This window comes from Periophthalmus magnuspinnatus, chromosome 7, assembly GCF_009829125.3.
Source record: "Periophthalmus magnuspinnatus isolate fPerMag1 chromosome 7, fPerMag1.2.pri, whole genome shotgun sequence".
Taxonomy (NCBI): Eukaryota; Metazoa; Chordata; class Actinopteri; order Gobiiformes; family Gobiidae; genus Periophthalmus; species Periophthalmus magnuspinnatus.
In genome coordinates this window covers 8,003,960-8,030,192 of record NC_047132.1, presented here as the reverse complement: position 1 = coordinate 8,030,192, position 26,233 = coordinate 8,003,960, and the positions used below count along the sequence as shown (strand labels likewise).

General features: G+C 39.7%; 1 protein-coding gene across 1 annotated transcript in view; it reads right to left on the bottom strand.

Moving 5' to 3' along the window:
• Nucleotides 1-26,233, bottom strand: part of plxna2 (plexin A2) — a 418,092-nt gene that overhangs the window by 345,436 nt on the left and 46,423 nt on the right. Inside the window, exon 3 of the mRNA XM_055223276.1 lies at nucleotides 544-1,854. Within this exon, the coding sequence (XP_055079251.1) occupies nucleotides 544-1,854 (1,311 nt within the window). The remainder of the gene's footprint in view (nucleotides 1-543; nucleotides 1,855-26,233) is intronic.

Below are 26,233 nucleotides of genomic sequence, written 5' to 3'. Positions count from 1 at the left end.
TTGGCAAATGCTTTACTCATTTATTGTTGTAATGCAAAATCGAAATTTCAACCTGAGAAGAAGAGGGAGTTGGTATCAATTTCGCTTGTCTCCATTTGTTAATACAGTAAATTGGAACATTCATGGCAAAGCAACATCATCTCCATGTAGACAAGCGTTCCCTTTCCCACTACCAAACCAATTTACAAGTCAGGTCTGTGGAGAAGCAAGCCTGCAAAGGAGTCAGTAATGTTTGGTAGTTGCAAAGGGGCCCTGTTTTTTTTTGTAATTCATGGCTTCTTCCGCAGTCTTTTGTTGCCTTACCCAACATTTTTGGGACTGCCATCAAAAGTAAAGTAAAATCTTTCAACTGTCAAAACTGGCGACTAAATTTGACTTCATACAAAGCCAAATTTAAATGCTGCTTGATGCTAGCAAATATGCGCACGGTGTTCCTTCTATTCCTGAACATTGGCATGGAAAATATACATAGTGTACTACAACATAATCCCACATAACAGAACATTATAATGGAAATAAATAGTTATGTGAATGTGAACTCACCGCTTTGGTGCACTGTACGTCCTTGCCGAGCAGCCAGTTGAGCTCCAGGTTGCCTTCTCCTTGATAGCAGGACTGCAGCCTCTCCTTGATGCGAGCGTTGATATCCTTGATGGTGAAGATACAGAGGGCTGAGTCATCTGGAGGGCGGTGGAACTGTTTTTGGCCTTTAGAGAAAATGGTAAAGAGAACATCGTCTTGAGCGCTGATGTTTAGCGAAGATGCCAGAACACGACCGGGTTTTCCAAGGTAGGCCGCCTGCAAGAGCCTGTACTCAATCCCATTCTTTACACATCCGATCGGTAAGGATACATAGGAGTGGAACTTGCGGTCGTCCTTGCAAAGCCTGACAATGCGTGAAGTATAGAACAGATCGCTCGGAGATCCACTTGAAGACATGCTATTTTCAGGTATCTCGGGTTGGACGGTCAAGAAGTAAACAAAACTACCACTTGAGAATCCGTAGACATAGTAGATATCAAAATGGGAGACTAGCGCGAGTGTGTCCGATGGGATTTTTATCAGTGACGACACAAAATCAGTATGCAATTCGTAGTCAAGCATAGCGGAAGATTCAGGATCACGGGGCAACTTCCGACTGGAGATGGTTGGGAAGTAGTCTTGCTTTCCGTCAACCGCCGTCCCGATAAAGAGCGTCCCATCCTGGCCTTGCGAAGACACGATTACCCCATACATGGTCCCAGTTTGGTTAACGCTAGAGAGGTAGTGTTCTTTTTTATGCGATGGCTCAACTAGGATAAAGAGATCGTCAAGTCGAAGTAGCTTGCATACACCTTGATATAAGCTACCGCAAGCTAGCAGACGATTTTGGGAGTAATCGATGAGAAGAAGTTTGTTGACGTTGTTGGTTGAGACTAGCGGTTCGGAGCATGGTTGAACGATAAGAGGTGGATAGCATGCTTTGTTGTCATCTTCGGGGCCGGTGTCATGGGAGACTAGTAAAGTTAAGTTTCCGGAAAGCTTGTAAACACGGTTGACCGCTCCGATGTACAACGCTCCTGTTGATCTGTGGACTGTCAAATGGTTGAAGACCCAATCCCGGCGTTCTGGATGGAAACTATTGAAAGTTTGTCCATGGCAGAAAGAAGAAGCTAACATCCATAGACTTATTAGGGAAGCTATCAAACCAAACTTGGGTGATAAAGTTCTTTTTATTGACCATTCCATGTTTGTTGTGGGAGATAGGAAGTCGCAGAGGAAGAAGAAAGAACAGATGAAAGGAAGAAAGGCCAAGACCTCCTTTTTGTTATTGAAGGCTGACTTGTCGGTTGGGCCAAAGGTCTTCACATGTTTCTGCGGAAGAAGAGAAACAAAAAAAAATACACGTTAGATCCTAAAGGATGTACAATGGGACCACATTAAAAGCATGAATGGGAGGGTGTCAATGTGCTAAACGGTCAAAGTTCATCCCGAGTTATATAGTCATATAAAAAGCGAAGCACACACAATGGACGGAAAGCATTATACAGCACATTCCAAAGCAGTTGCCGGACAAAGCAGGAAGGAGAGGCAGGTTACCGTGGCGAGAATGAGAGTGACCTGAGTCCCCACTGCTGTCACAAGCTACTTTTAGAGACCACTGCAACACTATTCGCACATATACTCGATTTAAACTGCAACTGAATGAAAAAACGACAAACTGCTGAATGATGCTGAAAAAGTATATTGAATTGCATTACAAACTAAGCACTTCAAATTGCTCGCTTATCTCAAAGGCAAATTGTGGTCAAGAACAGCACGACACAAAAGTTCATTTACAAAAAAAAAAAAAAAACAAAAAAAAATAATGTAAAAAGTCAGAGGATTGCAGTTTACTGGTAAATGGTCATGTTTTTATGTAGCGCTTTTCCACCTTCAAGACACTCACAGCACTTTACATCAAGGAACTGCTCACACATTCATACACCAGTGCACACAGACACTGGGGGCGAAGTGGGTTAAGTATCTTGCCCAAGGACACAATGATAACATACATCTGTGGGTGCTGTAATCACACTGCCAACCTGTGGGTCCGTGGACAAATACTTTACCACCTGAGCTACTGTTACTCTTTGTATAGTAATATTTTCAAAAGCAAAAAGGATTTTACTGCTATGAAAATGTTCAATCAGTCCATTATATTATTATTTTTATCTGTAGAAGATGAACGGAAGTAAAAATAAAAATACAATATCTGTTTTTGTAGTGGAACTCTTCATACAGTCAAACAAAAACAAAAAAATCAAGTTCATGTTTTTGTTCATCAACATCAAATGGACACACAAGGACAGTTTTATTGACTGGGTATAGAAAATCTAGAAATCGCTCCACGATTATGGGTAAACTACATATAAAATGCTACCATGTAACAAACAGTCAAGTTTGTTACTAAATGAACAGCACCTTTCACGATATGCACTTTAAATTTAATGTACACTTTAATAGCACACAGCACTTTGAACATTATTTGCACTTTAAAAAATACAACTGTACAAAAGGATTTTACAATGTTTATTTAACTTGTCTGCTTTTACCCAGTTTTGGATCTGGAGGCACAGTGGCACTTTAATTGAAGCTGTCCTGCGTGTCCTGGAGGAGAATGAGAACAAAATTAACAGCTAATTAATAAATTGGATTTTTTTGAGAAAGTTTTTAAGTGTTTGCGTGTGGTGTGTAATTTGTAGTGTTTTTAGTGAAAGTGTTTTAAAAATGTTAAACTTAATGTAACTTCCCACCTTGTCCTTATGTCCAGGTATCAAAGAGGTCTATGGGGAAACGCTCCCTGAAAAAGGTTCCAGGGCAGGACCAAGGCAGTGAATGTGTAGGGGCGGCATGTTGGGTATTTTTAAATGGTTTATGGGTTTTAAGTATATTTGGTGTTTGGTTTTAGGGTTTATGTGTTTTAATATGTATATAAGTTTGGTTATGTTTATGGGTTTATTGGGTTTTATGGAGGTTTGAGTTTTAAAGAGCTAATGTTATTTTTTAAACACCCCTATTAATTAATATTAGTTTAATCAAGTTAGTGGAACAGGAAAAAATGCGCCTGAAACGATCACACGATGTTCTGCTGCTGGAGGAGATGCTGCTCCTCTAACATCCATTTGCACAATGCACTTTGATAATTGATGAAAAAGAAATAAAAATTGTGTACTACACCTGTGCTTCTGTCTTCTGTCCCACATCCTACCGCAACGGCCAGCCTACGTTACATAGCAGTTGGTTTGATTGGTCAATTGATGGATTGCTTGTGCTTTTATGCAGTATACGAGATGCTATTATTTACATGGTACCACTGGAGGTGCAGCTTTCTTCATCAATGACCCAATTTTGATCACATGTTTAGGTTAGTAACTAGCATAACAAATCTCAGTATCATTTTAAACAGAATTCTTACAATGGCTAACCAATTGTGTATGTTAATTATAGTGTCTACTGAAAAAGCCCCAATACTACTACTACCACTAATACTACTACCACCACTACGATTCCCCAGTGTTGTTTACGATTCTCTCAATACATCTTTTTTTATTCAAACCCTAATGTAATCCATGCATATCCCATATTTGCATGTACAACTAAGCCTGTAAACTCCACAACCTCTATCAATTTGACAGTTATTACATTATGTCACTGTATTCTCACCGGGGCGTTTTCTATGATCCACAAACACCACCTTTGCTAACAAGATTACCATAGCCTCGCTTTTTTCACCTTTTACATTTCATATTCATAGACCCTGCTTACATGTTTCTACCGCCCTGCCCCCTCCCCCCCTCAACAGCTTCAGCTCCCTCCATCTCCGCGTATCTCTAAAAACATACAGCGCCATATCAAGCTACGATAGAGGATTTATTCCAACAGGCAGAGGCTGGGCCGGGGAGATCTATTGGAGAAAGCCGTAAAACTTCCACACGCTGCCTGTCCCCGGGAGTTAATTATCTCGTCCATTGGAAGGGAAGGCCTGGATCTTATTACTTGAACAAAGTGAGAACAAATTGGGAGTCGCTTCAGCACACCCTTTCTCTCTTTGAACGTACTACATAGGCTACTGTATAGAGCTTGTTTTACGCTATCTGGATCTGTTAATTATTGAACTATGGACAATGTTTTTACGTGTATTTAAGATTTTTAGGTTAGTCTGACAATAACACTTGAATCAGTTTAGGTTACAGTATTAGTGTACTACTGTAAAGACCTAAATGAGATCGTAAAGTCTAGATTTTACAGCCTAGATTGTGGTTTGAAACATGTTTTGGTTTAGTTTAGGTAGTTTTAGGATGCGTTCACATTCGCCATGTCAAAATTGGGACTAGAGTGGGACTTAATCTGGACTAGATCATGACTAGACCAGGACTAGATCAGACCTAGACTAGGACTAGGACAGGACAAACCAAGACTACCTCAAGACTATAATATAAATTGGACTCAAACCAAGACCAATCCAGGACAAATGTGAATGCAACTTTATACCTGCATGAGTCAGCCTGGTTTAGACTTCACCCCAAATCTTGTTTAGTCTAGGTAAGTGGTAGTTTTAGGGTACATTCACACTTTCCACATCAAAATTGGGATTAGAATGGAATTTGACCTGAACTAGACAAGGACTAGACCAAGACTAGACCAGGACTAGATTAGGACTAGACTAGGACTAGGACAGGACAAACCACATCTACATCAAGACTATGATATAACTTGGACTCAAACCAAGACCAATCCAGGACAAGTGTGACCCAAATCGTGTTTAGTCTAGGTGAAGATCTAATTTAGACTTATCATCCCACTTAAGTCCTGTGATGGTTGTATCTTGCTATGTTTTGACACAATTTCATTTGACTCATTCCCAGATTAAGCATAGTTCAGTTCTGGCATTAACCTACATATATAGCAACATTTATCAATTTTACGTTCTGGTTCTTATTCAGCTTTTGTTAATGGTGGGTTTATTCTAGTTTCTAGTGCAACGCCAGTTTGGAAATGGTTTAAAGTTGGTTTAGTCTAAGTTGTGAGCCTCTAGATTGTCTCTGTCAGTTTTTGAAATTCCTAAATCTTCCTGTTTTACAGCTGATTTACGCTTTATTGTCACTATTCAATTCTACTTAAGCATTTTGAGAGATAACATTTTGAAAGCCAAATCACGGTGTTATTGTTGGAAATCTATGCATATAAACAGCCTGTGGAAAACTCTGCCTGTTATCAGCGTACTCTATCAGAACGGCGCGCTTTAAGGGGCTAACAAGTGCAGACAATGGTGGAGCATCCCCAAATCAAGTATGATTAGGCGTAGCAATGCAACATGGGTAATTACAGAGCAGCGAGAGGAGGTGAAGCCAGGCAGGAGCAGAGGGCCATGCCGGGAGGGGGGGGGGCAAACGTGTCGGAATTGGCTGTACTTCGTTTGTCACGCTTCGGATAGATTTGCATTTCCAGAGGCGGGAGCAAAAGGAATCAAGGGTGAAGGATGTGGCTGGAATAATCACAGAGTAGAAGACTTGAATTAATAACGAGCATTAGAAGGAGAGATAGGAGAATGCAAATGCAGTGTTTAAGATTGGTGAAGTCAGTTTGGGATGGGTTATCCATCAGGTGTGTCCAATGTGTAAGATATAGGGCCAATCATGGAGTATTTGGGATTTCAAAAGGTTTGTAGCCAATTCTGTTGCAGTAGAAGCAGGTGGTTTGTAGGAATAAACTGATCTTTTTTTGTGTGTGTTACAGGATATTGGAGTGGGAAACATTCATTTGTTGTTAAAAGCCTCATTATCTAACTTTTCTAATGGGTCAGTCTCCATTGCGTAGCCTGAAATGTTCCACAGTATGGCCTTGAACCTATGTACCACCATGGAGATAAGCAGGCAACACCACTGACCCAACCTACAGGTCAGATCTAGGGAAAAACGACCCTGCTCAGGATAGAGTTTAAGCAAATATAACATAAATACGTTTTATACTAGGAATCCCAAACATGCAGCCCATGGGCTAATTGCGGCCCGCGAGACGATATTTTGTGGCCCTCAGGACAATATGAAAGTTTAATATTAGTGTGGCGTTACCATGTTGCGTGTAGAAGCTTAGTCCAAATCTGTAAACCCCAAACACACATGTCACTCGTGCTGCGGTCGGCCGTTTGTACTCCCGTCACAAAAGATTCAACAAATAACGACGTATATCCGTAAAATCCACAAGAATTGACATATTTCCTCATGTATGCTGAAAACTGCGTTGACATTTGAGAAGATTTTAACAATTTGTGGAATAACTGACTCACCCAGACTCTGCCTCTTGCAAACCCCAACAAATTTGAGTTTGAGACCCCTGTTTTATGCCATACTGCGAAACGTTACAGGCATAGCAATAACATCGCCATGGAAACAAGTATGAATGTTTGTATTGATTAAAAAGGTCTGGGATTCCCTGGTATAATCTCTTTATTCCTGGCCACCACCCAAATCCGGTAATGACCATCTTGAGTCCCCTCCCCCGTGATCCGCATGCCGACCTCTCAGCTGCAGTCTTAAATATAGACCCTTAGGGAGAGTATTGATCCATGTGTCCATAAACACTGATGCTAAAGCCCGTTCAAGCTGTTACGATGTGTGTGTGCCGACAGCTACACGGGAGTCTGCTTTGTCCCCTCCAAAACGCTATTTCGGCAGTCGTAAAAGTGCCACAAGACCCCCCCCCCCCCACTTATACCACCCAGGCAAGTCCCCCCCTTCACTAAAACGCATAGAAATATATAGACCACACACTACATATCGCTACGGAATTAGTGTGTTAAGTAATAATTGTGTTGTACAGGTCATAATAAAATTGTAAGAACTAAAATAATAATCGTGACCATTTTAGAAGAAAAAAATCATGATCAATTCACTCTCTACTCGAAATGTGTATACCTAAATATACTGTAGTATCACTAATAACTATAAGGCTGGACACATATTAGATCAGTGAGTAAAAGTACTAGGAACCACAAGTATTTATGTTTTTAAAAAAGGCAGCATAAACTCATGATTTGCTTCTTTTAGGGTTAATGGATACAAAAATAAAATAATAAAACTTGATACTCATTTGAGCAGGTATTGGTACTAAAAGAATTGAACAGATATACAGTAAGACCACATGGTAATATAAAAGAAAGTACTACGATTTGATGTTGAAAATCTGAGTTTATTATTATCATTATAGTATCAGAATCGGTATTTTTAGTATCAAGTCTATTCCTTAGCATCAAAATTGAGTTTGAAATTTTAGTATAGTGCGAACACTACGTCCCATACGTCTTTATCCAAATAAAATAGTCGACTATAACAAACAAAAACGAATTTTGCTCGATTAGTTTAAACGCCTAAACACCTACAGCCTTACCCACATCGCAAATCCGAATATTTTCCAACATTGTGCCGCCCTACCCCATACCGAGACTTTCAAGTGCCTATATGCTCCTTTGTTTGACTTGTACTTGCTGGATGTGCAAAGTGGATCCCTTTGGTGCTATAATCAACCTCCTGCTGAGCTAGCTTTCTGCCGCAGCCCCGGAGCCCTTTTTGCCCCCGCACCCCCAACCTTTAATCGTATATGTGCGTACAGCTTACCCCATCCGTCTTTTCTTCTACGCTTAATCCAACATCTCCCTTCTCCTGCCTGTCCGCGGAGAATTATATGCAACACTCAATCACGCGGTGGCAACAGCTGCACAGGCTAACTCTATGGTGTAAATAAAAGGTCCACAATAGCTGTTTGACTGCGGGAATGATGGCTTTGTTTCGGCTGATGCCACGACCACTTTTTGTTGCACTTCTAGATAAAGCAGCCAGTATAAAGTTTAATTCAGTTAAGTTAGAGTTGTCCAAAAGAAAATTAACATATAAATACGAGGCTGACTCAGAGGCTCAAATTTAGTGGTTACCTAGCGGTGCAGAAAAGACCAGGGTGTGCTTTTGTTGACATAGTAAAAAACATTACGGACAGCACCACAAAGGGCGGGACATTCAGAGCTTAATTGCAGTAACGTCCAGAGTCATGGGAATCGTGAACACGTTTTGTCCAGAACTACAGTTTTCACCACTTTTCTGCTTAAATATGTTGAATCAAGCTAATTCAACGGCAAAGCTAGTACTAGCCAAACCGATATTACACAAAACTGACTCCTGAGGGATTTCAGTCCTGTTATAACCTCATCAAAAACATACCCGGAGTTGTGTTTTGTTTCATTCACACATGTTTGAATAACTCTTTATCATTAGTCTATCTACATCTCAAAGCTTAAAATGGTCCGTTCCACCTTGTGATGTCACGAAGCACTAGTTTTTAAGTTAGAAGCTACTTTTTAACTTGTTTTAGTAGAGTCGGGAAATTCCTGGGCTGAACTTATCCAGATGATTCTAGTGAAGGTGTACAGAGTTTAAAAACACGGTGGAGCACTTCCTGTATTACCACTTGATGACATCACAATGTGGAACAGAGTGTTTTCTGTTTGAGAGAGGAACTCAGTCTAAATATGCAGGATTTGTGAGTTAAACATGTGAGAATGAAACAAAAAACAACTCCAGGTCTGTTTGTGATGAGGAAACATAATAACATACATCAGAAATTAGCTTAATATTGGCTCTTTAAGGCCACCATACCACCTTAAGAACGCCCCATCTAGTTCGATCCTAAAAGCTAAGCGTGGTTGGGACTGGTCAGTACTGGGATGGGAGACCACCTGGGACTCAGATGTCGTAGTGAGGTGACAGGGGCTTTAGAGCAAACTGTTGCTGTGTCCTTGGGCAAGACATTTTCTCCACCCCACCTCTAGAGAGAATAAACCCATGGCTACAATTAGGGATGGGACGATAAACTAATATTTATCATGATTAAAAAGGGAACACAACAATCGTTTGTGGGACATTTTATATAATCGTGATAATCGCTAACAAAGATAATCACCAGAGTCAACGGGGGGGACAAAGTGGTCTGTTGTCCCAGGCCCCAGGGTTTTAGGGTCCTAGAATTGCGAAGCGCCTTGTCCCGGGCCCCCAAATTTTTGTCGAGGGCCCTGTTTATTCACAATGTTCTTCTCTGGATCATCACTGTTTTCACTGATAACAAGTACAATTATACAAAAGTTGTTTAAACACGGAACTTATTCGTAATATTAAAATTATAATTATTCATATCCATAACATGACCAAATAAAACATTAAAAAAGCACTGGAGGACAGGTCAAAAAAGCAGAGGACACATTTTCCTACAGGGACACTGAGATGTACAACCGTGACTCTATCAAAAATGAGACTCCCCAAACCAATCCAAGTTTTCATGTTTTTTCTCTTGTCCATTGTCAGTGGCCTGGGCCCTCATGTCAGATAGAGAAGTGAAAGAGTCAGGACAAAGCAGAAGACGCACCCCCAGCTGTGATCATGGCCCACGGGAGACCACCGCCTTCATCATGAATAAAGAGAGAGACGAGAGCAGAGAGCAGAGCACACAGAGGAAAGACCCCTCTGAGCACGAGGTACACAAACAGAACACAGCTACTACTACTACTACTACACTACTACTACCACTACTACCACTACTACTCTACTACTCTACTACTACTACTCTACTACTACCACTACTCTACTACTACTCTACTACTCTACTACTACTACTCTACTACTCTACTACTACTACTCTTGTTACTACTGCTACCACTGCTGCTGCTGCTACCACTACTACTGTTGCTACTACTACTACTACTACTACTACTACTACTACACTACTGTTACTACTGTTACTACTACTACTACTACCACTACTACTACTACTCTACTACTACTACTCTACTACTACTATTACTACTACTACCACTACTACTACTACTACTACTGTTACTGCTACTACTACTACTACTACTACTGTTACTGCTACTACTACTATTACTGCTACTACTACTACTACTACTACTACTACTACTGCTAGTGTTACTGCTACTACTACTGTTACTGCTACTACTGTTACTGCTACTACTACTACTACTGTTACTGCTACTGTTACTGCTACTGTTACTGCTACTGCTACTACTGTTACTGCTACTGTTACTGCTACTGTTACTGCTACTGCTACTACTACTGTTACTGCTACTACTACTACTACTGCTATTGCTACTACTACTACTACTGTTACTGCTACTGTTACTACTACTACTACTACTGTTACTGCTACTGTTACTGCTACTGTTACTGCTACTGCTACTACTACTGTTACTGCTACTACTACTACTACTACTACTACTACTACTCTTACTGCTACTGCTACTACTAGTGGTTCTGTTTTTGTTTCTGCTACTGCTATTACTACTGCTTCTACTACTACTGTTTCTGTTACTACTGCTACTACTTCTACTACTGTTGCTACTACTACTGCAGTTGCTACTACTACTATTGCTACTACAACTACTAATACTACTGCTACTACTGCTGCTACTACTACTACTGCTAGTACAAAAATAACACTTAAAAACTAAATGCAAGAAAACCAATGCCTATTACTTAGAACAGTTAGGCATAATCATTTGAAGTATTTATACAAAGGGTACAATTTTAAGTAGTTAACTAAATACTTGAAGCCCCTATGTGTTAGCAATATTTGTAGTCACCAGCACAAACCTCCTCATGGATTTGACTTATATATGTATATGTATATATGTTCTATGCAACATTTTGAGCACTTTTTCCCATTCAAAAAACGCAACATTTTATTTTAAATCGTTAATCACCATGGCAACTGTTCCTCCTCAGTCTGAACCCCATAGATAATGCAGCCCCACCTCTGTCAGGGGCGCTGCATCATAATGGACCGATTCCTTGAAATTATACATTTCTGAAAAACACAACACCGCCAAAAAAATGATAAAATGTGAATAATGATAAGCGGAACCACGGAGCAGGGGCTTGTGGGTATTTTCGCCTGAGGGTAGGGAGCTGGATGTTTGGCATTAAAGTGTCCTCTGGAGCAGAAACCCAGCAACCCCAGAACAGGACGCAGCCTGCCTCCGAGCTTCAGATATGTTTCCCTATTATTTTTCATACATATAAGCTCCTTAACAATACAGCCAAATTTGCTTAATCTCCTGCATTCATATTTGCAGCGATTGTATTCCACCAGATAAAACGAACAAACAGAAATCCCTTTAGACAGCCTAATCTATTGTTGCCCAAAAGGAAAGGAAAGAATAGGAAAAGATTGTAATTTCATGGCTGGGATTAATGCCTTATTCCCTGGGTGATTAATGTAAAGCGTGGCCGTAACGCTTAAGTAAAAGTGATACGTTTCAAATTCAAAAGACGAGTTAGAAGTGAAGAGACAGACAGGGGAGCGAAGTGGAGGTATAGTATACTGCCAGATCAGGTTCAGAGCACTTAGGAGAATGCTTAAGAGTTTAATTCCTGCTTAAATACCTCTTGTATAGGAGACAATAAAAAGTCATTAGCCGAGGTTCATTTATATCGTATTTAGAGCCGTCAATAGAATAGCTAATGGAAAGACCTGCTGAGTGTAATTAAGCTGTTTTTTATCATGCCATATTTATTAGTGAGATTGGTCGTATCTAGAGGTTAGTACTGTACAGTAAAACACCCCGTATACAATGCTCTAGGGTATTTCCGCGAGCACTTTGCATGTTCTGCTCGTGTCCAGGGAGCTCCATCAATCTATAATATGTGCAGTATGCTAGTCTTCCAGCTAGGTACTCTCATAGACTGTACATATAAATGGACATAGCTAACCCGCTAGCCGCCACCGCCGCCGCCGCGTTCCAAATATGAAATAAGCACGGGCGCATTTCCACTCCACTGACTCTTCACTTTCTATTGAAAAACTGTCACGTGTCACGCCTCTCTCCTTCACTGCTGCTGTCACGCTCATTATTTTGATCTTAAAATGTTCATATTAACTTGCTCTATGTGATCCTGGTGTTTTTTATTACGCTATTGTGTCTGTAAATCAAGATATGAACATTAATAACAGACAAAACAGGTTGGATTGACAGCGTTGCTAAGCACCCGCTCGCTGCTAAAAAAATGGTGCAGTGGGAAGGGGAGTTACCTTTAACAGCCTCGCTACGGATTGGCTCTTTGGTTGCGGTGATACTGGCGGACAGAATTCCAAATATGGAACTCGGATCTAAATTTGCTCCTATAACTGCTCTAGCCTCAATGAGCTTCATTTGACTGAACTCTATGGGTGACGTCTCACTTAGTCCACTTTATACAGTGTGTGAGTACTCCTGAATTGGTCAAATACAAACAGTAAATAATCCTATGTGGACTATATACTTAAGATAATGCCTGTCTTGGTGATGTAAGTTTTAGATCAGGGGTCGCAAACTCTAATTATGTGAGTCTGGGTGAGGCTGGGCCGTATCAGGCATTCCACAAAAAAAGCTTTGTTAAAATCTTCTCAAACATCATCACCATTTTCAACATACATGAGGAAATATTCCAATTCTTGTGGATTTTATGGATATACATCGTTATTTGTTGAATCTTTTGTAACGGGAGTACACAGCACGAGTGACACGTGTGTTTGGGGTTTACCGATTTGGCGGAATCTCCTACACGCAACATGGTAACGCCACACTAACGTTAAATTTTCATATTGTTCTACAGGCCACAAAATATTGTCTCCAATCAGATAAAGAAAAATGCTTGTGTTATTTAAATTGTGTATTTTATATTCTCATAACATACAGCCAGGTCTTAGTTGTCACACAAACTAACACTGGGCATTCTAACATTTTTTACATAGTTACATTGGTAGTCGCAATAGTAGGTGTAGTAACGGTATAGTTTATGTAATTGTAGAACGTCAGTATGTTTGTATATTCATAGAGAATGACTTTGTTCCAGTGACAACTCCGCTTCCAAGGAAACATAACACGTCCTGTTTGCTTTCCAAATCACATAGAGACTCATGAGTAATTACTATCGTTGCACTTTGGTTTCCTGTGGTGTATCAACGCAGCCAAAGAGTGATCAGCCGCTTTTAACTGTGTCAGAACAGTTTAATAACACAGCAGCCCAAACGACAGACGAGTTTGAATTGAGATTTTGGCACTGATTTTATACGATTTCGAGACAGGGGCGGTGTCTTGGGTGTGGTGCTGGAGTTCTAATAGGGGTGACGTGACCGTAACAAAATAAACACTGCACTTGATCAGAAATGTGCTTAAATGTGTCTGTAGATGTCTTGGTTGGGGGTCAAGTATCACAGTAGAAGTACATTAAACAGGAGTGCTCACAAAAATCTGAAACCTTTATTTTAAACATTTTATTTTGAGTCATAAAAAATAAAAATGTCTTTCGTTATGGACAGTGTGGTTGGTCCTGTGTCGTCCTGCAGTGAGGGGTCTCTGGCTAATTTGATGCGTGTTATGTCAGCTGAAGTTGTTTTAAATGTGCTATATGAACAGACTTTTTGAATAGACTTATTAACAGACTTTTAATAATTACGATACGATACGATACATATCTTCTGTCTACTGAAGATGAATGAACATAAAACATATCAGACTGTTTCATTGGTCGATATTATTCATCCACAGTTTATACGAGCTGCACATTTACATGAACAGGGACATGTGCAGTTTAACGGCTTTGAAGGATCACAACACATCGACTAAAACAACTGTGACACTAAAAGTTTTTGTTAAACCACTGTCTGTGCAAATCTGATATCAAATACTCCTATTTTATCATCAAAACAGTGAATCAAATGTCAAATGTTCTGCAGAAACACACGTCTTTCTTCTAAACAAGCCACGCCGTTGCAGAATAATTTGGTAAAATATACAAAAAATATATCGATACAGCAGCCCGTGAAGTCAAACCTGTATCGATATTTTGATATTTCTGCACACCCTTAATAATGACACAATCATCTTGTACAGACTATATACCCCCCATCCCTCCGGTGTAATCATTTCCCTTCAGTCTTTTGTGCTGTAACACTCTACGTCACCACTCTTTTGTTTTGTTTATTTTTATCCCTGACATGTGGCCCGCTCTGAGCTATGGTCCGCAATTTAGTGATGCATGGGAAATTAATGTGCACTTGTCCGCGATAAAGTGCGTTCTCCGAGGGCACTTGAACGCACCACTCCGCCTCCAGCCGCTCTATCTGTCTGACTGCCCCGTATCACCGCACTCACTTCTGACTCAGTTTGGAAACCCGCTGCGAGGCTTTCAATTGCCTTCCACTGAATAAGAGCAGCTAAAAAAACAGGCACTTCACAGGCCTCTTAGACTCACAATTAGGGCCTGTACAGTACTGAAAGGTACTGACGGACCAGAAACCAGGTACACAGTCCTACGCAGAGATAGAGGTAATATTGAAATGTATTCATCAGTATTTTTATATATCAATAAATTATTAAAAAGCTGTTGAAATGTCTGAAAAAATGAGGTTCAACTATAACAAAAAAGTATGGAAGAAGGTTGTACTGCACTTTCCGGTATATAAGTCGCACTTTTTTAAATTGTTTGTCCGGGGGTGCGACTTACACTATGCGATTTATGCAATTTGTTTGTTTTTTATTATTATGCATTTTTTGGCTGGTAAGACTTATACTCCAGTGCGACTTATACTCCAGTGCGACTTATACTCCAGTGCGACTTATACTGCAGTGCGACTTATACTCCAGTGCGACTTATACTCCAGTGCGACTTATACTGCAGTGCGACTTATACTGCAGTGTGACTAATACTCCAGTGCGACTTATACTCCAGTGCGACTTATACTCCAGTGCGACTTATACTCCAGTGCGACTTATACTCCAGTGCGACTTATACACAGATACAATTTACGTGTGAAATATATGTTTTTTTTTTCATTATTATGCTTTTTTTTTTTGGGCTGGTGCAATTTATACTCCAATGCGACTAATACTCCAGTGTGACTTATACTCCGAAAATACAGTATTCTGGATCTCAGGCAACCTTTGTTACAGTGTTTACTTTGTATTTATACTAATTAACATATGTTTAGACTGGTATCAAGTAACACTACTGAAAAAATGACCCCCAAAAGTACTCAGTAACCTATGTCTGTGTAATCCTTCAGTCGTCCAGGTCTGCTCCATAGCAAAAGACGAAGTTGTGTGCTCGGTTAACGTATATAAAGATTTTAGCGCCACAATACAAGAGATACATTGGCATACATCTTCAAAAACACCACTGACTACACTACTTAGACTTAGACATGTATATACCCCACCTCCACTTCCGCTGCTAAAACCGAACTTCGCAGCCTCTCAGACGTGTACGATGCAGATTATGAAAACACACACGCACCAGTAGCCCACTTCATAAAAGCCAAGTCGACATGACACAAGCTAACAGACTTACAGCAGCTTATCCCTGAATGTAAACAAGGGCTCGTGCAGCTAATCTGGCCCTTAACCCCCTCTCTGCTCACACTTCAAACTCATAAGGAGCAAAGACACGCACTCACATTCATATTCCCCTCATGTTAGTCGGGATAGGGATGTTTTTGAGCCAATACTGAGATCTGATAGGCGTCTTCCTGCTGCTATGGCTGATGACTAGTGGTGGAAGAAGTACTCAGTTTTGTTACTTATGTAAACGTACAGATAAAAAAAACAAAACAACTCAAGTTAAAGTTAAAGTATCACATGAAACAATCTACTTCTAGCTTCGAATGTATTGATTTTGATACAAATTTGTGCTGAATTTTGTTAAACAGAAACAGTTGTGTTTTATATTATTATTATTATTGTTTGTTGTTTGTTTTGTTTTTTGCATATTTTTGTTTGCTCAAATTATGAACCCCTCAGCCTTTTTAGCAAGACTCAAACAATAACGAAAAAATACTTTTATCTTTCAGTTCAATTAAAAAATGTAGTGAAATAGAAAGCACAGATACTGCTCTCAAATGTAGTGAAGTAAAAAGTATCCCCTGTAAAATTTATAATACTTAACTACTTTTACTTTGTTACGTTCCATCATTGCTGATAACAAATTTAAATTCTTCCCAATATAGATATTAAGAATTTAAAATCCACAGTAGAACCCATAAATGTATGTTAAGTTATGGTAAAAGTTAAAAAAAATCACTTTATTTTTAGCCATAGTAAAAGAAAAATCCAATTCATTCAGTCGACTCCAGGTCACATTTAGTGTAGTTTGTTAGACTGAGCCAAAAACAGAAACTGTAAACAAAGATTTGTGTTAGTTTCAGTGTAGTTATCTCCTCTTTTCAGACAGATATAAGACAATGTCCACCAGTAATCTGACCAGAACTGAAGAAGAGACTTGAATGAGCACTAAAACCTTTTGTCCAGCTGACAGAAATTAAATTTTCTCTTTGGATTTTCATTTTAACAAAAACAAAAAGTGAAATATCGGTAAACAATATGTGTTGCATGACTGTGTAAACATACAGCCATATTTTAGCCCAACTGCTCATCTATTTTTCCATTTTTTTTTTCCATTTTTACTCCTTAGTCTGTTCAAAAAGACACACTGGACACACTGGGGACAAAATGGGAATGGCACACGGGCAGATGACAAAATATGGAGCCAAATATAGACAATATGGGACCAATACCTAAATCTACAAACATTACTGTTACCAATACTAGAACCCAGATATAGGATATGCATGGGATTATGCAGTATGTGTGTATTTTGGTAAGATATACTATAAATTTATAAACTATTGAAAGGGCAAATTGGAGTCAATGATCCGGTCAAACTTTTGAACTGCTAAAACTTTGTCCACACATCAGTCACATAAAAAGAAAAAGTTATACAAAATGATTTTAGAGATACACTATGTTAACTTTTCATATATATGGGATTGACTTCATGGTGATGTTACTGATTTGCCTTGAATGTCACACAATATTGCAACAAATGTACTGTATTTTCCGGAGTATATAAGTCGCATCTGAGTATAAGTCGCACCCCCAAATGATGAAAAAAGTGCGACTTATAGTGCAGAAAATATGGGTATGTATTTTGCATTCATTTAAAGGTGAACTATTACGCAAAATCGACTTTTTGTTCTAATTGCAAAACATTCCGAGTGGGTCTAGAGCCATATCTTGTCTCCCCGATTTCAGCGGTTTGTGATCGGCAGGACATTTATCGCCCATCCCTAATCGTTAGTCTAATATTTTTTGATTCCCCTCCCACTGCGTTTCCAAATTCACAAGTATTTATAAAACGGAGAGACAGGCAGACTCAAAGTAAACAGCGGGTCGTATAATGTAGCAGAAAGCAGCACGCAGCAGTTATGTTTAGCTCGCAGGGTAAAATGTAAGCGTTTATTGAATCTGTGTGTGAACCTGACAAAAGTAACATCCTTCAAAACGCTATGATCACACAGCGCTATACCAGCTGCAACGGTGCCGTATCTCCGCTGTCTGTACAAGAAACACAAAAGTTAAAGGAGGTTTAACGCATCCTGATGATACTGCACTTGGCTGACTCATTTATGCTTTTGTGGAATAAAATTAGCTTCATCCAAATGTGATTTTTAGACTAAATTGTTCACAAATTCGCACTCAGACTACAGGTAATGGCGAGGATCAAACCGTAAAACTTGTGGTCAGAGGGATGGCGATGGTATTGGCAGATATGGGCGACAGTAGCTCAGCTGGTATGGAGTGTGTGCCCATTGATCTGGAGGTTTGCGGTTCGAATCCCGCTCTAAAACAGACCCACAGGAGGGTTTAGGTTAGGTTTATCTATTCATTTCTGCTAATTTAACTCGTGCAATTTTATAACTGACTTCGTACATAAATATATCAATCTACATATTTTTATCAGTGACTTTTCCAAGGCACAGCATCAAACACCCTGCTCACATCCAACTACACCTAAAACAGAAAATAAACACTGTTAAACCAGCTGATATGTAAACTCCCGTCTCTTCAACATTTCAATCTGACATAACATGTTTCATAAACCCAAACCGTGAATCCTAAAGTGTGATCCCCTCTGCTTTATCTGCCGCCTGTCATCCCGAGAACGACTCTTTCGATTGGACTGCGTATTTCCATAAATCTGACTTGTAAAGGAGCCGTGCCAGAGGAAAGGGAATCCTGAGTGGGAGAGCAGCCCAAACAGAGCCACGCCACCAGAGGCCAGAGGATCAGCTAACTCACCTCACACGTACATGCTCTGAGTGACACCAAACTGTTTAGCTATCGCCTGCCCTGACTGCCCCAAAGCATGCTGGGAATACTGCCACTGTCAAAATGATACCATAGCTCTTGTGCGTGGGATTATGTGGTATGTGTGTGTTTTGGTAAGTTATACTATAAATGTATAAACTATTGAAAGGGCATTTGAGGTTCAATGGTGTATACTTACAGTGATCCGGTCAAACTTTTGATCTGCTAACTCTGTCTACACATCAGTCACATAAAAAGAAAAAGTTATACGATATGATTTTAAAGATCCACTATGTAACTTTTGCCTTTTGCCTTGAGTGTTACAGAGTATTGCAATAAATGTACCATATTTTCGCACCAGAGTATAAGTCGCACAAGAGTAAGTCGCACTGGAGTATAAGTCGCACTGAAGTAAGTGAGTACCGGAGTGTAAGAGGCATCGGAGTAGAAATCGCACCAGAATAGAAATCGCACTGGATTAAGTTGCACCGGAGTATAAATTGCACCGGAGTATAAGTACTAAGTATATGATTTTTTCTAAGAAACATTTCAGTAACATGCAAAGCTACAAATCTTTACACGCTAAATGGTACATTCATTGAAAGAGTCGACACTTATAAATATCTTGGATTTTGGCTTGATGAAAACTTGTCCTTTAAAAAACATATCTCAGAATTATGTAACAGTTTAAAATCTAAATTATCATTTTATTACAGAAACAAATATTGTATCCCAATGATTTACAGAAAAGAAATAGTGCAAGCGACCTTACTATCCGTACTGGATTATGGGGATGTGGTGTACATGCAGACTTCAGCCTCTGCTCTGAAACCATTGGATCCACTATTTCACTCAGCCCTTCGTTTTATTACAGGTGATGGATTTGTAACTCTGTACACTGTACGCTCTATGAAAAAGTGAGTTGGCCATCACTGTCTGTTAGAAGAGAACAGCACTGCATTACGTTTATCTATAAGGGATTACTTCAAAAACTGCCAGAATACCTCACCTGCTTGTTAATTATTGATACCGGAACATTTAACACCAGATCACATGATGCATAAGGCTAAGGACGAGCCGCACCAGAACTGAGATGGGAAAGAGGCTTTTGGCTGTTTTGCTTCACAAAAATGGAATATGCTCCAAGGAAAAGCAAAACTGGACACGTTGGTGACACAATTGCAATTTAATAATCTGATAGCAAACCTTTATACACACACCTGCACTTGTTATTGATGTTTTTATGGACTTATTTGTTTTGATTGTTTTTTCGGTTTGTGTTGTATTTTAAACAGGGCACCCATGAAAAAGAGAGTCCAAGTGCTCTCATTGGGTCCCCCTGTAAAAATAAAGATAAATAAAAATAAAAATAAGTAGCACCGGAGTATAAGTCGCACCAGCCAAAAAATGCATAATAATAAAGAAAAAAACGTATATAAGTCACATCTGAGTATAAGTCACACCCCCGGCCAAACTATGAAAAAAAGTGCGACCTATAGTCCAGAAAATATGGTATGTATTTTGCATTCATTTAGGTGACCTATTACGCAAAATCGACTTTTAAAAGTTTTAACCATGTTCTAATCACAAAACATTACGAGTGGTTCTGAAGCCGTGTCCTGTCTCTCCGATTTCACAGGGTTGTGATTGGCAAGCGGATTAACCACTCAGAGAGACGTATGGTGATTTGTGCCAAAAACAAACATGGCTGCTTACAAGGGGAAATAACAAAATAAAGGCAGATTTTTGCAGAATTCTTGAGAAGAGAGGAGCTTTCTGCATTTGAGAAACATGTGATACAAACGAGCGATTGTAGTTGGACCGTCTCAAGTTAGGACAGAGGATTTTCCCCCTTCTGGATTCGATCAGGATGTACAAGGGACTGGCTGAACATGCAACCGCTCTACCCCCGTTTTCACCGCCACCAACGCACACCCACTGCTTTGCACTTGCTTCGCTCTCCAATTTTATTTGATACACAAAGGAATACTCAATTGTCAAAGAAATAAATCAGATATCGCCTAAATTATGCTAAACAAGTACTACATACAGCATACTGGAGTACGTGTTGAACGATGTGGAACGCATCATAACAGATCTGTAGTTTTATTAGATTGTGCCAGAGTGTTTTGCATATTTTGTTATTCATAAACACCAGATACATGAATGGAAAAATATTTCATCTGGTTATGTATGCAGCGTTTCACTTACTATGGGGAATATTCTCTCCTTTCTCATTTGTGATCACATTTAAGAGCCAGTGGAGCGGACAACTGCACTTGGCTTGGCTGGAGAGTTGGCTGGTCTGTGGAGGCAGGTGCAGAGGACGAACCAGAGGAGCAGTGGTCTGAATGAGCCACCAATTACACGCCCTTTGTGGAACCGAGTAAGCTATGTTCACGTTGTACTATTTAATGATGCTGTAGTTTCAGACGGAGGCGGGGGTCCGTAGAACTCTATGGAACAAGTCCTACTACAGAACTCTAGCGCCATTTTAAAGTTGTTATAATGTGGTTTCCTCGTCATAAGAGTTGTGTTTCGCTTCATTCGCACATGTTTAACACGCAGACGTTGCATATTTTACACTCTGTTCCACCTTGTGATGTCATGTGGTGATACAGGAAGTGCTGCACTGTGTTTTTAAACTCCATACAGCTTCACTAGAATCATTTGGATGATTTCAGCCCTGGAATTGAACCTTCACGTCAGTTTGTCGGCATGGCAACCAAGCGTCACATACAAAAGCAGTTACATTAACCGCATATTAACACGTACAAGAACAACAAAAGGTCTGAGCTAAACGCAAAATATCAGATCATTATAATACTGTGATGTCACGTGAATGCATCTTATTGAATTGTTTGAGTAACGTCTGAACAAAGAGCTATAGAGAAATGGTTATTATGAGCTAACTGAATGACCTACATGTGGACAACGGGCGTATTTGCTTTTGTTATCAACTCAAGGGTTATCGGCAACAGAAGCAGGACTTTGAACAGTCAAAACAGGAGCAAGAATGTAGAGGAAAGAAATGAGTCCTAACATGTCCTAGATACAGTGGTGGAAAAAGTACTCTATTTTGTTACTTAAGTAAAAATACAGATACCGGAGCGAAACAATACTCAAGTAAAAGTAAGAGCATCACATGAAAAAAGTCAACGTAAGTAAAACTATTAAAGTACCTGTTTAAAATGGACTTAGAGTTAAAAATAAATGTATTTTTGTGTGCATTTTGAGATCTAATAAAGCTTCAAATATAGTGATTTTGATGCAGATTGTATTTATTTGTATTTTATTTGTATATTTTTGTTTGCTCAAATTATGAAGTTTATAAAAAATAAACCCTTACAGATACATGCTCTCAAATGCAGTGAAGTAAAAGTAAAAAGCAAAAGCAAAGCAGCTAAGTAGTGCAGTACTTTACTACTTTTACTTTGTTGTACATGTATGTATATAGGGGTGATTGTCTCTAGTTATAATGACAATTTTACCACCAAATTGAATATTGAAAATGAATAAAAACATGTTCTTAGACATTGGTAATAACAAATATAAATGCACTGTTAATACATATCTTAAGTGGAATTGGTTAACTTTGGTGGTGAATGAAAAGATTAAATGAATTGCAATTCCAAAGCCGGTTCATTTTTTTTTTTTTTTTTTTTTTTTTTTTCTAATCCATGTATTACTTACTGTCTAGTAAACTGCAAAAAAAAAAAAAAACGGCTTTCTCAACAGCTGCACATAGCTCAGTGAATACAGAATACATTTGGATTTCACAACTAGTCAGTGTTTGTGTCCTCATGTAAACTTGTATACGGAGTTTCTGGTTCACCATGTAACATATATGGAGTTTAAATGCATCTATGTTCATGTGGACTAGCAGGTAACGCCACCACTGGGTCAATTTACAGGTCAGATCTATGGAGAGGCAAGTCCGCTCACAATGTGTTTTTCAATAGCGATAATAAAAACACATAAGAATGCAAAACTAGATAATACCAGGCCAGACTGTGGAAACTTCCAGGCAAAGTAATAACAACCCCACAGACACAGCAGTGCACTCTCCACTAGAAAAGTTATATAGTGCACCTTTAATGTAATGCCACAGCTCCAGTTTCATAGATTCCACAAACATTTGACCCCTGAATGATGTGTTGGTTTAACAAGGAGATGTAGAAGATGCTGATGACCTTATGTTAAACTGGTTGTACTGGAGGATTCATTCAATACATCATGCTACATTCCCACACTTCTGTTCCACATACTGGAGCATTTTCATCACTGGTAACACAGGGGTGCCTCTGTGACCTATTCCACCCGGTCAACCTGTGTTTCTAAGGAGACTGGAAAGTTGAATGGAATGCTGCAACAGTCCAGAATGTACAATATGTTAAACACAACTATGTAAAAGTGTGTATTTGTATGTAACTTATGTATGTGGGGCTGGACCAGGGCTTCCTGCAGTGTTTACAGAATGTGATGTGCAACCTGCATTGGCTCCCTATTTCATCCAGCCATTTTCTTCCATTTAACCGGGGCCGGGTCGTGGGGCAGCAGTCTAAGCAGGGGCTCCCAGACTTCCCTCACCCTCCAGCTCCTCCGTTGGGACCCCAAGGCGTTCACAGGCCAGCCGAGAGACATAGTCTGTCCAGCGTGTCCTGGATCTTCCCCGGGTGCAATTCAAAATGTTACTGATTGTGTTTAAATGTCTGCACTGTGGGTCCTCTTTATCTGAGGGAGTCACGCTCGAGACCTGAGGTGACAGGATATCTTGGTGTTTTATTGCTCTTTTCCTATGCAGTGTCTTATTTAATTGCATTTTGTGTGCAATGTATCTAATTTTAGTCCAATTTTAATCAAACTGACACTGAATCATTTCAAACTGTCAATAATCCGCATGGGGCCTTTTTAAATGCATTTTAAAAGCCTGTGGTTTGGAGCAGAGTTCTGACTTTGGAGGATAACAAGAGACTACTTATTTAACAATTTCTTAGTGTTAAATAGCACTGGTTCAAAGTATGTATTATTTATGTACAAGAAATTATAATGAAAACCAAAGAAACAGGCCCTAGCTTCAAATTTCAGAACAGTTTGTCAGTCATAATCATAATCGCTGTGAGTTTTACACTATTAATGCTTTGACAAAGGTGATAAAAGATCTGCCAAAGTGATTGAGGAAAAGCAACATCAAAAAAGCTGACTGACGAGACTGGAGCGAAGAATGGAATCTACACAGCCATCGCCTCCAGCTGGGAAACAAGCAGTTAGCTCCGCCGCGCTAGCCACAACGCCACAGCGCTGGCACCGCACATCCACATTATCTGAGGCAAATTTACACTAGCGGAAAAGAGACGAGGAGGGAAAACCAATCCTGCTAGCACCATTATTTCACTCTAAATGAACGTTTGGATCTAACCATTACACAAAACAGACCCATTATTTTACACAGCGGGCAGCAACCAAAATCCTCAATGCTTACGTAAGTGCGATTCTGGTAGGGGGGTAGAAAAAATGATTCAATCGTATCTGTCAACGTAATCCTCTCCTCCTCCTCCTTCTCGTCTATTTGGTTCACTGTTCATCTAGAGATTTGGCATAAACCCAGGTGCAGGAGAAAGCGGGAGGAAGTAGGCCATTGTATTCCACGACTTCATAAAAAAGGGATAAGGAAGAAATGCCAGAATCCAAGAACGGATATATAGGTGAGGAGAGGTTTTGGGTGTCATCTTTGAGTACAGCGGTGATGTAACTGCACACAGAGAGATAGAAGAATGATGTAATACGGGATTGTAGCGTGTAAAAAAAAGGCTTAGCAGAGCAGCTGTAGCACTAGCCATGCTGAATCAATTATGTGTCAATGCAATTAACTAGATAGTGTGATCTCTATACCCCCAGTGCGTACAAATGGAGAGATGTTGGAAGCGTGAAGCTATGACACGGAAAGCTTGTACAGTATGATTGATTCCAGATGTTTCTACTACTACGAAACTACTTCAGTCTATTGAGCTTAATGCAAATACCAAGAACGATCCTGAAATGTCTTGTTTCTTTGCAAGGTTTTGACCTGTGTATGGCAAGTACTTTAGCGTGGGCAAGTTTAGCTTGGTCCTCAGATTTGCTGAATGTTACACAGTATGGCATTGAACTTGTATATCTATTTATCTATAGTCTCGTCAGCCGCTTCAAACTTGGATGTATGCACTCTCTTTTCCCTCAAGTCAAAAAGTCTAAGTCTAAAAAAAAATTGAACTTATTTATATCATGGAGACAATCCGGTCACACCCCCACGTCAAGTTACAGGTCAGATCTGTGGAGATTAAGTAAGTAAAGTTTATTTATATAGCGCTTTTCACAGATAAAAAACGCAAAGTATTTTAGAGACAACATGTACACCAAATAAACAACAATAAGTAAAAAAAAATAGGGTCGAAGGACCAAATTCAGCCAAAATCTTTTTCTAAACAGGAGCGAGTGAGAGAGAAAGGGGCATGACAAGAGAGAAAGGGGTGTGGTCAGAGAGAAAGGGGCGGGGTCAGAGAGAAAGGTGCGGAATGAGAGAGAAAGAGGTGGGGCGAGAGAGAAAGGGGTAGGGTCAGAGAGAAAGAGTCAAGACAGGAGAGAAAAGGCCACGGTGAGAGAGAATTGGGCGTGGCATTCCATCATTTTGGGGCCACATCCTGAAAGTACAGGTCCCACCGAGTTTTAAACCTGATTTTTGGGACCACCAGCAGGTTCTGACTGAAGGACCGTGCGTTCAGAGGAGTAAGGAGAAAGTAGACTCTGTTCACAGTAATGAAGCCTGTGTTTCATGTCATTTTTCTGCAATAAAAGTCTGCATTTAAATGAATAAACATATTGTGGAATATTCCTGGCAAAGATATATCATCTCTATGGAGACAAACAGGCAGTTTTGAAATTCACACAGAATTTCAAAGTCATTTATGAGCAAAAACGTCACAGAACGCTCAGGTAAAAGACATCTGAGTAGCACTTTCTTGTCTGGCTGATTCAACTCTTTACATCCAACACAAACAAAAGCGCTTTGATAAAACCCAATTATCACTTTGATTAGAGGTCAGATTGGCGTTTGTTACTCGGAGCTGTTCAGATTTCACAGTAGCTCGGCCCAAGTGGCTACTACACTGCGCTCAGGTCAACAACAGCACTGTCTTATCTCCGTCTGACGTGATTTATGGCATTGGCAGCACTTATGAGGAGTAAAACTGAGTGACCCGCTGACCCCACCCCCCTCTCTGCTGCAGACACAGAGAGAGAAAGAGAGGCTAAACTATAGGCTTGTACTTAGCGCTGTAAAGCTCTCCACGGGATATGGATTTTAAATGACTACAGCTGCACACACGAATCAATCCGTTTCCATGTTGTGTTTTTTAAATGATGGAAAAGCAAAAACAATAAATGCAAGTGCTGTTAGGGAAAAAAAAAAAAAATCAATGCAGCTGATTATTTGTGTTGCTGTAGAAATTACAATATTTTTAATTGAGTTAAGGAAAGACAAATTTAAAG